The sequence below is a fragment of the Daphnia magna genome, linkage group LG7 (genome assembly GCF_020631705.1).
Source record: "Daphnia magna isolate NIES linkage group LG7, ASM2063170v1.1, whole genome shotgun sequence".
NCBI classification, from domain to species: Eukaryota; Metazoa; Arthropoda; class Branchiopoda; order Diplostraca; family Daphniidae; genus Daphnia; species Daphnia magna.
The window spans coordinates 12132799-12146905 of NC_059188.1; the positions used below are offsets into that span (position 1 = coordinate 12132799).

The window sequence follows — 14107 nt, forward strand, 5'->3', positions numbered from 1 at the left end:
AAAACAGTTCGCGATTCAGTCACTATTTATTATTCAATAGGTAAAAAGACCTTGTTGAGAAACGAGACCGACGTCTATAATATTATGTAAGAAAAACTAAAACAATACAATTGCAAACTAGTGTGTTTTTGTTTTAATACAAACGACTGAAAGAAACAACGCACATTAAAGAGGCTGAATAGCAATTTGCCCAACACATTCAGCTTTAAATTCGTTTTGACACCTAATCAGCAGTTTCCCCATATGACACAATATAGCAACAACATTAAAAAACATAGGCACCAAAGGTATTTATATATATAACATCAACATAATAATTATGTAAGAAAGGAGCAGGGGAAACGGAGAGAAGGGTTTTGCTGTGTCGATTGCAAACACAGTTAAAATGAAATCCATCAGAGGATATAGGAAAATATGAGAGACATTGTATAGGAATTACGATGAAAAATCACATACACGTCATTCAGTAAATAGTGGAAGACACCCTACAGCTACATGATATACCAAATGCTCACACAACGTACACACGAAATGCGGGGAGGAGGTGGAGGATATGATTTGAATCCGCGTTTAGATCAAACGTCACTTATACTTCTCATAATACAGCGACTTGGAGACTTACGAAACTTAACAGACTTTGATTTTGTTGAAAGATCATAATCTCTACAACTCGTAGCCTCGCGTCTTCCACCATCTACACAAATAAACAGAAAAGGAAAAAAAATGCTGTACAAGGCATGAAAGGATGGGATTGGGAGAAAAAGAATTAGAAATAACATCGATAAAGACATTTGCTATCGTCTAGGTAGGAAAGTAAAGGAAACCAAAGAAATCAAACAATCAAGAAGCCACGAATAAGATTTAAAAAAATTTATGCGATGATGACAGCGAACGATTGTTTTCTTTTTGTTAAAAAATAAAAATAAAATAACAACACACTAAACATTAGAAAAATGAACCCCCGAGACACACTTAAAAACAAAAATGAATACAAACACATTAGCTTCTGCAATATAGTTGGCTTTGAAAACTGGTGGAATTAAATCCATCGTGCGTACGCGATTATTGTGGAGTGTGGAAGATTGGGTGGCATACCGGTTACACTGTTCTTCATATTGGTCGAGATGGGTTGTTTGTTTTTTTATTATTATTTCTTTTCTTATTTTTTTCACAGCTGTTACTTCCACGTAACTCGTCGCGAATAGTTTGTAGCAGTGGTGGTAGTAGTAGTAGTAATAGTAAAGCCCATCTAAAACAACACCCGGCACAGCGTATATTATGCATAGCCGTCGATCACGCTGATAATTCCATTCGATCCAGCGATTCCGGACTGAGCGATTCGTCCTCTTCGGACGGCTGGTAATTGCGTACTCGCGACATATCGTTGGCTCCTTGGTGATGATGGTGATGATCATCCGGATGCGTTTCAAAATGGCCGACCAGGTGAGTGTGCTGCTGATTGCCGGAAGCATGATGTGAGCTACTAAGCAGCGGATCTCCCCTTGTGGCTTGATTGAAATCGTCTTCCATAAAGTCGTCCAGTGCGGAGAATTCGCAAGCGGCAGCCAGGACACCACCACTGCCGATCTCTGGGATCAAATCCGGCACCTTCGATCGATTAAAGAAGAAGAAAAACCAAATCAAATCAAATAAATGAGAGCATTTAGAATTAAAATGGGACACAGGCAATGAAATGAATACCTTTCGGAAAGAGTTGTCGTCCCGGGGCTCCGTCTTGATGTAAGGCGGAGTGGATGGCGTCAACGGTGCCGATGTCAAATGCGGATCTGCCCAGGCTGCATCCGAATCGGAAGAGGGCACTTGCAAACCGTGCGTTTTGGCTTGGAGTTCCAGCTGCTGAATCCGGAGTAGTAACCTCCTGTTCTGCAATTCCAGTTGCCTTTGGCGGGCCTCGTTTTGTACCAGACGGTCGCGATCGTGCCTCAGCCGGCGGATGTAATCCACCGAGGCTTTGAGGATGCCTCCTTTGTTTTGACGGACGTCACGGAAGCAGTCATAGTACCTGCACATGTCACTATAATCTTTTAAATACTAGAAGAACTTTGCCACGAGCTAATAAACGATACAAGTTCCCCGATCATATTACACGTCACGACTCGAATAGAAAAACGATTCCCTTTTGTTTTCATGTTTTTTGTTTGATTTTTTTGAAGCCGAAATTTGAAATTCATAAATCATAAATGGCTGATACGAGGAGAATCAAAACGATAGTTGCAATCGAAATGATCGGGCCTCTTGAATAATTGATTATTGAATTTAGAAATGGAAATGAACGTACGGGTCGTTGCTCTTCGGTAGTAATGTGCCCAGCTCCTTGATTCGATCGTTGATGTTGAATCGGCGCCGCCTCTCGACTAATCAATTTGAAACCAAAAGAAAAACAGAAATAAATTAATAAATAAGAAATAACAATTTGGTGGCAGATTAGAGTTGTGTGCTTAATTGTTCCCTTCTCGATTAGCTACTGTTTGTATTTTATTTATTTTTTTTAACTAAAAGGACGATTTGATTGCTTTAATTATCAGTTGGCCCCTACGCCCAAAAGAGAACACGAGCCGGAAATTGTTCCCAGTTTTTTTTTAGCTTTTAATGTTCCCTTTCTTTTATTGTTCTGCCCTTTTTAGGCCATGTCTCAATTTATTAAATTTCTTTTCTTCGTAAATAGAATTTTGATGGAGGCGCGGCATGAAGGCAGGGCTTAGCGGACAAGATCCTGATGGGTTCATTACGTGGCGGTTAGAGGGAGTGAAAACAGGTTCGTACGGGATGCCAACTAACGAGGCAATCAAATCGAAAATCAAATAAATAAAAGCGGCGGCCGAGTTGTCAATAAGCGCAGCCGTCAGTTGTTGTAGAGGGCAATCAAATCAGCGTCACATAAACAACAAAGTACAAAAGTAAATAATCAAAGATAATCATTTCAAGTTGGCCTCGTATCTCAATCCCCACCCAATGGCAAGATTTTTTGTTTGTTTTTCTTGTTGTTTTTTTTAGAATGATAATTTTATGTAAGCAGATGATTTGTAGCTCACGTAGACACGACAGAAGAAAGAAGAGACAACGATTGATTAATTTTGTTTTTGTTGAGTTACTGACTGGCCAATGCACAGATTTCGAGCACACCAAGACTGTGCAATCGTCCGCAACAAACAACTGATTACAGATCCGATGGTGAAATAGAAAAACAAACGACGTCAAAAGACCCGATTTCTCTTGCTTACCTTATTCGATTTTGTTCTGACAATGGCCACCTTAAACATCCCATCGAATGGCCAACGAAAAAACAAGAAATTTCTCGCGTCATTTTCTTAATGGGATGACGTCCAACACGACACACAATCCAACGGTCACGTCCCATGGCAACTGTTGAACAGTCGAGACCTTCTGATAAATGCGTACCCATCCCTCTATTCGTTGACTGACAATCGTCATTATCTCGGGGCGTCTTTTACGTAACGCGGAATCGAAAAGACAACGTCTCTTCTTTTAAGAGGGGTGGCCAACAAGCAGCACTCGAAACTTCAACGAGAAAACATTCCAACAACGCAAACAGACACGCAGACGCCGTCGGATAGCGATCGCAGATATCCGAAGCGATAGAGAAAAGTGGACAACACACACAAAAGAAAAACTACAACGACCCAGAAAAAATACAAAAAACAAATATTTTCCAAATCAAATGTCTCGACTTACTCATGTTGTGATTATCTTTCTTCTGGCGATCCTTGGCTAACGCACGTAAATCGACCACACCGCCAATGCCGTCATTAGACAGTCCATTGCCGAGGGCAGCAGCCAATCCGCTGGCGGCACCGAATTCCGTGCCGGAGCCGCTCAAGTCCAGGTCGACAAAAACGGAGTCGATCGAGCCGCGATGATGATGATGGTGATGATGCCCGTTCGTGTGATGATTACGTAAAGGATGGTGGCACGGCGACGAAGTCGGAGACGTCATCGGAGAGGTAAGCGACGAAGGCGGTCCCGATGTTAATCCCGATCCTTTCAATCCTGCTGGTAATGAATTTTTTAAAAAATGTTTTTAAAAAAGAATCCAAACTTAATTTTTTAAATTTTATCAAAAGACATTGTTGTCACAATGTTCGTGTCGCACGCAAATCATCAATGAAAGAGTCTATTATAAAGATCAGCATTGGCGTACCAGTTGAAAGAGTACGCATTGTTATCATTATTTTTCAGTGCCTCATTGTCAATCAAATACAACCCAAATCTAATAGTTAAAAAAGAACGAAAAGCTTTGATAGCCTTCACAAATTGCGTGAATAAATCAATCGATTGTTTCTATTTTTTGTTATTTGCGTCATTTTTCTCACCAGCTGTGAAGGCTCCGGTGATGATGGGCACGTAATCCACGTTATCAATGATGGACGCGGTTGTACCCTTGGTGGGCGGAGTGCTACTGGCCGTGTTGGCCTGCAGTTTGCCCGGCAATTCGAGAGCTGTCGGCAATGGAACGTGATCTCCGTGGTGATGCAACGTCGAGCTCAAAGTCAGAAAATGTTCCATCAGACTGCCCGAATCGCTCACCTTTTGTTTGTTTTTTTGCGAACAATAAAAATAAATGAAAAAACATTTTTGACATAACGGTTTTCTTTCACTTTTTTTTATTGTTCATTTTAATTTAATTTTTTTTTTACCTCAGGTGGAAGGGTTTGGTGCTGAGATGAGGTGTCCATGACTCGATTACGATCAGCCTCTTCCAGACCGGCTTCCAAATTCAAAATGTCTTCCAAGAAATCGTCCGCCTTTTTTCAAGAGATGGAAGTTTCGCATGTCAAAAAAGGAAAAAAACAAAAAAAATGAAGAAAATATGAATAAACAGCAAACGGGGTCAATGAGAATAAAAACAACGAGCAACAGAGGAGAATGCAAATAAATAATAATTATTATTATTTTAAAAAAAATTAAAAAAAAACGGCTTACGACGTTAAAACAAAAACTTAATGATTGCACGGAGCTCTCTAATGTTACTACGTATGTGAACGCACGGCTTTTCCTGGTAACAATCGAATTAGACTAGGACAGACTCCTTCTCTCTCTTTTTTTTTCCCCGTCTTATAATGAATCTACCTGATGGACGCTGAAGGTAGTCATGTCTAGATAGGTAGGCATGATGATTGCGAAGCTTCTTCTCTTTCAATGCAAACGTCACAACGACTTTTCAAAGAAAGGTACACAAAGGTAGAAATTTGCCTTTCAGTTTTCAGCCGTTGCCGCAAGTCTGGATAGACGCACGCTACACCACCACCAGCACAACAACAACAACAGGTAAAATCTTATTCTTTTCACGTCTTATTCGCCGCCTTCGGGCAGCGAACTTGCACTCGTTTCTTGTTGCTCTTTATTTTCTTGCCGACCAAGGAAAATTGTTTCAAATTGCTGATCCCGCGTCCAACTCTTCTGAAATCATTTCTTTTTCGAAAAAAAACAAACAAAAATGCACAGGTAGAATGAAAAGAGACTAGACGCACTGGAACATCAACTCGCACGAAAATTCGATTATTTCTTTCGTTTTTGAAAATGATGCCAGTCGATCAAGAGTTAAGTCAGCACGCAAGTCTATGCACCAATAAAGCGATGTGGACTCTTTGAACCCTTAGAAAAACACAATTGGAAATTTAAAAAGGAAATCTTGGTGTGTGAGAAGTCAAAGTAGGTGGAGAGAAGACACTTTTGCGATACGGAGATCGAGGGGGCAGAGCACCTGAACAATTCAGTAACAACCGATAACAATCTCTTGTTTGTGTTGGCTTTCGTATCGAAAAAACGAGGGGTTTTTTTTTTCTTGTTGTTTTTGATGATTTTCAATTTCCAGACGAGAGCGCGTAAGAAAAGCGGCGACGGACGACGACGCGTCTCGACCGAGTTTCAACTCTCATCTGGCAGCTCCACGATTGGTAAGAGATGAAATTGTCAAAACCAAAATTGAGGGGGCCGTGAAGAAATCCGAAATGTACTCAATAAGAAACGATAGGACTAACAACATTTTTTCGGTAGGACAATGGGGGAGGGGTCCACTGTGGGTGGGTTCGACTCCAGGAACATCCGGATTCAACTCACGAAGGCAGATTGAGGGGTGGGGGAGTCGGGGTTAGCAAAAGAAAGACAAAAACTGCGTGTAACACACAAAAACGTATTTTCTTTTTTTTTTCTCTCGAGTTTTCCACGAAATGGCTGAAGAGGACGATCCACACACAATAAAGTGGAATAAAACATAAAAGGAGGGAATTTGAAAAAAAAAAGAAAAAATTGAGAGAAAAATTGACATGCTGGACATGAGACGGCCGTAAAATCTTGTGACTGGCACGCGACTCCCGACGAGACCCGCATTAGAAAACGACGAGAACATAAAAAAATATTTATTTTTTTCCTTCTTCTTCTAGTTGAAATGTCCCATTTCTCTTATTTGTCGTTGTGTTTTATGATTGTTTGCCTTAGGATCTATTCTCCACCTGTCTTTTAGTCCCTTGCATCATCTTAAATTTTAAAGAAAAACTAGGATAGAAATAGTCCTACTATAAAGACCAAATATGGAACTGCATTTTTCTCTGTTCATTTTGTTTTTCTTATCCAATCCCTAAAAAAACTGACAATGAGGTCGACGATCCGGTTCTCTTTTTATTTTCTACCTTTTGTCTAAACGTATATCTAATTGAGAAAGAGAGAGGGGTCGAGTTTGATCGCTAGTCATGCTCGTCCAATCTCGTCTATAGCCGAGCACGAATTTTTCTTCATTATCGATTGTCATTTCCTTCGTTCGGAATTTGAATCTTACGTTAAGTTTTAACAAAAAATGTCAATATTTTTTCTGTTTCTTTGAAGAAGAAGGAAACCAAAAATATGTAGATCAAATTCAACTAGAAAAAAGAAAAGCAAAACGAATGGATACGTAAAAACTAGTTGGGGTGTGGTGATAAGCCCTAATGATTTATAGGTTAAATTTTTATTGTTACGCACGGTCTACAAAAGAGAAAGAGAAATCCTGTATATGGGGAAAGAAAAAAAGCCAAACAAGAAAATTTATGTATCAGATTAAAACTAAATAAATCAAAAACATTTTTTTAGAGTAGCATAGAAAAAATGAAATATTTTTATGGCTCGTGCTTCTTTACGTAATCGATAAGCGTTGACGACCGAACAGAAAATAAGCGCCGCAAACTCGAGCGTGAGATGATTTATTAAACAATTTATTTATTAAAAAAAAAAAAATTGGATTGAGAATTATTGAGAATACAAGAGACTAACCGGCTCGAATGGGATCCCGTTTTTTAATCCTCGACTTCCAACAATTAACGATTCCAAACGCAGAGCGCGGCGTCAATTGAATGTCGAATGATGGCACGAGCCATTCTACATTCTATTTGTCAATACCACTGGCCGTATCTTCTAACCTACTCCTAGACATTCACCAAGTATTTATTCATTTATGTCTCATCAATTTTCAGCTCGGTCGTTTCAATTACCGCTTTCAAAAAAAGCGGCCAATGCGCATTTTCAATCCAATCTACGGGTTAGCCTCCTCAAATGTGCTACTATATACACAAACTCGAATGCCTCGAGACGAATGTTTTAAAATAGAAATAATTCGAATTTAAATAAAAATAAAAAATAAATAAAATAAATCTTTAAAAAAAAGCGGTGGATGTTCCCCGCCGGTCGTAAAACCAAACCCAGGGCCGTGAAAGGGTCATCGAGCCTGTGTTGTTTTCCACTCGACAAGTATCTACCTGTGTTACGTAGAGGATTGAGCAGATAACCGAAGGGAAGCCAGCGATGCAATCAAGTGGTAGACGATCAATCGAACATTGTCCATTTTATCCGACACACACTTTCCTTTTTGAGTTCGTTTGCTCCCCCCTTTTTTCTTTCAGTTTCTCAACTGAAATGCGCCCCAATTTCTCGCAACCAGGGCTCTGAAATTCAACGAGAGATGAGCCAAAGGAACGCAACTCACAACCAACTATAAGCGTCCGATCGTCTGCGACACTAGCAACCCACTTTGCTAGTTGGACAGTTAAACATTTTCCATCGCCAAGTCCGCCGCTGGCCGTCTTCCTTTTTCTAGTTGTCGGCCCAAAGGTTGTGAGCTTCTGAATATCGGAATAATAGCCCAACCCACCACCATCTTCCTTCAAAAGCCTTAAGAGATTAGAGACGAACGTTGTATAGCTTAAGGGTCCGGGTTGATTATCGCTCCTGACGACGAAATGATTATCTCATTTTTTATTGCCCAGTATTGCGTGTCATTTTAGTGGGGTTCACACGTTCACGTACTCACACATTTTACCCATATAAAGACGGTGAGTTTTAATTCAAATGCTGCCAATGTCCAGTTCCCTTACCTCCTTCCAAAAATATAAAATCGGTTTGATCGAGATTACAGAAAAAGTCGAGAATAATTTCAGAAAAAAACCAGTTTCATCCAGCGATGAATTTCAATCGCTTCTTTTCACAGTCAAATATGTTGTCGGTCATTTAAAGGCCATCTTGCCCGTACTGCTATGCGGAATGATCTAAAGGCAATTGCGATTCAAAAATAAGCTATAACCCTGACCGAAATAAAAACGGGTTCGGTTGGACGTCGTCTCTTTTGAACTAACGTTCAAACAGCGATCAACGCTACGCTTGCATACAAGAACAACGTGTGTAAAAACTGAACGGCAATTCAAGGAAAAGAAAAGATTGCATTAAACACGGCCATGTTAACGAGGTACTTTTTCGGTTTCTCTTTTTCTCTGAAACGAATTTTTCTTTTTTAAAAGATTAAACAGCCACAATCTAACCTATCCCCCCTTTATTGTTGGGGGGGAATGACTACTGCTTTCTCTATGTCGAGATACACGAAATAAAGAAGACAAAAAAAAAATAAAAATTAGCTAATTATGAATTTCCATAGCCATGACGGAGCGTGCCTTTCATTTAATCAGACATTGAAAAGCAACATCAGTCAACAAGAGCAATGGAGAACAAACAATTCTGCTGTGAAAATGGTCGAGTTGGTCAACGAATTGATGAAGCGATTCGACAAAAATATTTTTAAAAAAAGGCCAATTTTCCATCAGCACATTCCGATTAGTGTCGTAATGCGCGTAGGGGACGCGTAAAATTATCGCAACGGCCCATGCCCGATAGGGAATTTCACTACTCCGCTCCTTCCCTCAAATGCACTCCGACTCGAACCACTCAACTAAGGCCTCTATCATCGTTTGTAATCAGTGAACAAAACAAAAATATTCAAGACCGAAAAAAAATAAAAATATCGATAGTTAATAGAAAGAAGGAGACGCACCATTGGAATGGACATTAATCGCATATCCAACTAGATCTAGTTCCTGGTAGTCCACTAATCCAGTTGATCCCAATCATCCTTTGATTTTGTTGTTGCTAACAGAGTTCCGTTTTTCTCTCGTTCTATTGCGTTTGGTGAGACTTGACTTGTACACAGACGTGTACATGCAAGATAGTATCGCGATGTTATCTGATCCGAGGACGATTTATTTTTTTTTTAAACTCGATCAGTGATGACGAAACGATGCTAACCTTTCACCACCCAAAGAAACGCCGTTTCAGCCAAGGCTAAGCGATAATGTTCTCCTCTTGTTTATGCTTCTAATTATCAAACGTTTGCTTTCGTCACGAAAATTGTGCATACCATCGAACCTCCCCATTTTTGTCTCCCTCAAACCGGATGCAAGAGGAGTAGAGAAAAAACTAGAATGAAATCAATGGAGGGTGGCGAATGTCAAGTTGAAAACAGGCAAACAAAAAAAAATAGGAGAAAGGGACAGCTGCTAATTGATCCAGAAGGACAACCCATCCACCCACTTTTTCTTCGTCATTCTTCGTTTACTTCTGCCATCACCGGAATTCTTCAGATTCGATTCGCACTTGGTGGATTGCCGAGTTGGCAAATGAAAAATGAACCCAAAAGATAAAAAACAAAAATGCTGGTCTTTCCCTTTCTCCATTTTCCATCAGTCAAACAAATATTTAAAAAAAATGAATCAGATCGACATACGTAGAAAGGAAGAAAAAGGTGGGCGTTGCCCTCCGCTCGTCGTGTTAGCGTATACGTGTCAATCAATGGCCGCCCAAAAAGAATCAAGTTCAAATCCGTCTGCTATCGTCCCTACATTGGGTATAACATACGGTGTTTTCGGAAAAGAAAAAAAAAACCTGATTATGGCTGCGTACATTTTCACAAGAGAAACAAGAAACTTGTGGCCTTGCGGCGTCTTCATTTCTACCGGCTTTCACCGTGATCGCCGTGACCCGCCCTTTTCCGTTCATCCGATCTCAACCCGCCTGTGTATGGACGTACGCACACAAGTACACGCCGATCGTGACGTTGATGGAACAGCACTGGCCGCCGGCCTCGCTAACAATCAACAACAACAATAAAAAAATGGAAAAACAACAACAGAGGGCTCTGTTTTAACATGCATACACGTTCAATTCCCCGGAATGTGTTTTCTTTTTCGGCGGAAAAACAAAACAAAACAACACAATCATTTAAAACCCCCCTAGCTTCCATTTATGTGTGTGGTTATTTTGAATAGAAATAAAAATAGATTTAATAACAAAATAATGGCAGGGGTGAGTTTCAGTCATCGTTGCCAAGTGAAAATGACGTTCAAGTTATCCGTCAATCACGATTTTTTTTGTTTTTTTCTTTCCTTTTTTTTACCGGGGGATGATGTATAGAAAAGTATGTTCTATGATTACATGCGTAGAAAGTCTAGCCAGACTTGATGAATTTCTTTGTGTGTGTGTGTGTGGTTATCAAACATTAGGTATGCAAGAAAAAATTCAGTAAACTATCGACTTACAGCTTTGAAATAACGGCCTTTTCCCCCCCGCACTTTTGCAATGTCACTGTCGACTCTTGGCGTTTGTTTTTGTTTTGTTTTGTTTTTTCGTACGTTGTTCGATAACGTAAACGCCAGAATGTTTCTCTCTCTTTTTTGTGTCTGTTGTTTGTTTTTTAAAAACAATTCACCAAAAAAAAGCGCGAGAAAGATCAAACAAAACACACACACACACACACACGAAAAAAGAAGAAGAAGTTGGAAATTTTAGCCGGACGCCATGTTTCGCCAACGAGCTCCGGCCACGAACTGCTGTTCCGTTCTCTCTACCAGCGACAGTGGTATAACAACAATAACAACACCTCCAGCTAGACAACGGGGGCACACGAAATGACGATCAGAAAACCGTTTCTACAAGGGCAGACATTCAAAGCGACCGCAATCACGAATCAGAAGAAGAAGAATGAATAGAGAAAGAAAGAAATTCTCATTTTTTTTTTTTGTTTTTTTATCAGCTAAAAAGAAACCCTGTTTTTCCTCTTCCACAGTCCAAGTAAACCTGCCCTATGAAATTTGGGCTGTTCCATTTTTTGTGTGTGTAGAGAGTCAAACATTAAAAAAAAAAATTATTTATTTTTTTGTTTTAATTTCGAAAGTGAAGATTCCCTTCCTTATCTGTCGAACAGGTCCAATCGACCGATGTTCAGTTATGTGACTTACGTACTACTACACGATCACGTATTCAAATTACGACAGCTCGAACGTTGAACGAAATGGCCCTTTTCATTTTTCATTTGAAGGGCGTCTCTTAATAAAGATCTTAAATCCAACATCCACCAGGAAATGGTGAGAGACGTCTTCCTCCTCTCCAAATTTATTTGTAAAAGACCCGTCTTTTTTTGTTTTGTTTATTGAGCGAAGCCCGTTCTCAAACGTTCACGATAATGTGACTCCTACTCGAAACAAAAATGTGCCGTTACAATCGGCAAAAGGGTTCAAACTCGGGTAATCGACTGAGCAGAGTTCAACCTTCACTCACGCCACATGACTCTGCAAGAATTTGCCACCTCATTTTCCAACCGTAAAAATGTGAAAAATGTTGGGGGGAAAAAAACCCAGGATGCAATCATCCTGAAACGATAAAACAGAACAAAATCGAAGAGACGAAAAAACAAAAAAAATCTTACATCATCGTGACGCGATCGAAATCATTTTCCGAAATCGATTTTTGGCCCGGGCGGAGTGAGGGTGAAAAAAAAAAAGGGGGGGTGTATATCCTTTTGAATGGAACGAAACACTGAGAAGCACAGACAAGAGCACACACGCACAAAAAAAAAAAATGTTTCACGTCGTTCAACTCGTAACGTCGACGGTTGAATGGTAAAAAAAACAAAACCGTCGAGGATGTTCTCGTTTCACTCGCAGGAAGAGACTTAGAAAAACAAAAAAGGGAGCACCGTCCAGTTTTTGTTTTAATTATTCCTTCTCTTTTGACGAGTGAGAGAGAGACGGCGACAATCAACTTTGGCACTGATCAAATTAAACCGAATACGAAAAGGGACCGAGAAAACGGCACTATCCAACAGCATCCGCAACGATGAAAAGCGGAGAGGCTTATGCACTTTCGTCCCTTTTTTTTTTTAAAGAGATGATCACAATATTTTTTTTTAAAAACAAAGTGGAGGAAAAAAAAAGGCGATGGACGACGCCACTGACGGCGCCGACGAGCAGCACCGTCACCTCGCACAACTTTTGTTCAAATCCGCGTCCGAGTCTCTCTCAATCAATACCGAAAAGGGGCAATGGAGGTCCTCTCTTCCTCCATATTTTCAACGGACGAAGCCAGTGGGTGGGTGGGGAGTACTACATCGCAACGCCGGAGCTGCCATCCGTCGGAATCGCAAAAAGAATAAGAAGAAGGGGACGAGCGTCCTTGTTACGCCGACGCTATTCCTTCGACGTCCTGACTTGCGCAATCGAAACTCCGCGCGCACGTTCTTTAGTATTATTTTAATTTAAATAATACTAAAGAAATAGAGAAGGGGGTCGATGGAAAAGATGACACAAGAAAATAATCTGCTCGTCTCGAGAAAGAAAACAATAAAACACACATCGCAATGGAATTGATCCCGATCCGATGGTTACAAATCTCTCGCGAAAAAAAAAAAAGGAGGGGGGCGGGATTTCAGGAACGACTGCATTACTTCCTTATTAATCCTAAAACCGGATTGTTCGACACACGAGCGGAAATGAAAGGCTTAATCAAAAGGCCTTAGAAAGAAAGGGAAATCGGCTTTACCTCGGCGTCGGTTGGGGCTGATGGATGTTGCGTCAAAGGCACGACGAAACCTCCGGGCGGAGCAGAACTGACGTTGGCCGAAGGACGGTGATCGAGCGGAAGCGAACTGGAAGCTTGTTGTTGGCCGTGCTGGAGGAACTCGCGCACTTGGCGCTTCCGAGATTCGATGACGTGGTAGAGCGTGGGATTCTCCAGTCGAGTCCGCACCGTCAGAACTTGTGGAGGAACAGAAACCGGGTCGACGACCGGCTGCTCCGATGGGACCCTGATTGGAATTCCCATTTTATCAGACGGGCAGCTGGACGCCCTTCCAGCGGATTGAAGTTTCGTCATTTCGCGTTCGCGACGCTCCTGCTGTTCCAGTTGCTGTCGTTGGAGTTGCTGTTTCATCAGCGTCCGCGACGGCTGGACGCTCAGCGAACGCGGATGAGGCGGACGGCCCGTAACGCGATCCGATTGAAGGGGATACGGTGGAGGCGGCGGACCCTGCTGGACCATCGTTTGGGTATTGGCCGGCTGCTGTTCCCAAATGAACGGCTCACTTTCCAGGATCATGGCCAGCTCCTCATCGATGCCAGGCGGCCCAGGCCCTTTAGTCCGGCATACTGAGGTGGCTGGACTGGATTGGACCGATGACAAAGGGCTGGGCGACGGCGTCTGGAACGGAGTCGCATAAGGGCTGACGTAAGGCGAATGGTAAGGCGTCAGCCCGCCAGGGTAGGGAGGAGGAGGAGCTTGCAGTGGACTGAGGTAGTTGCTGGACTGATAGGTTCCGACCTGACCGGACGTGGCGTCGTGTCCAGACATGGTCACTGTAATACTGGTATCCGATTTAGCAACGCCACTTGTGCAGTTCTGCTGCTGTTCCAGCAACAAACTGCAGCCAATGGCCGTTAGATCCATGAATTTCGTTTCGTCGTTCAACGTTGGCTTGATTGACATATTCGTTCCAGCGGAATTC

The 14107-nt window shown here is 41.5% G+C and overlaps 1 protein-coding gene across 3 annotated transcripts; it reads right to left on the reverse strand.

The window, feature by feature from the left end:
* Positions 1–7: 7 nt before the first annotated feature.
* Positions 8–14095, reverse strand: LOC116926498. 3 transcript variants are annotated; one of them, XM_032933420.2, is made up of 7 exons: positions 13147–14095; positions 4677–4784; positions 4353–4566; positions 3715–4029; positions 2300–2375; positions 1702–2035; positions 8–1608 (listed from the first exon to the last, which is right to left on the reverse strand). In XM_032933420.2, exons 1-7 carry the CDS (start codon positions 14086–14088, stop codon positions 1294–1296), a joined length of 2304 nt encoding a protein of 767 aa, XP_032789311.1. In that variant the 5' UTR covers positions 14089–14095; the 3' UTR covers positions 8–1293. The 3 variants fall into 3 exon arrangements, with proteins under 3 accessions (XP_032789311.1, XP_032789312.1, XP_032789310.1); XM_032933421.2 differs by having other exon boundaries at positions 1702–2023; positions 3715–4032; XM_032933419.2 differs by having other exon boundaries at positions 3715–4032.
* Positions 14096–14107: the final 12 nt, after the last annotated feature.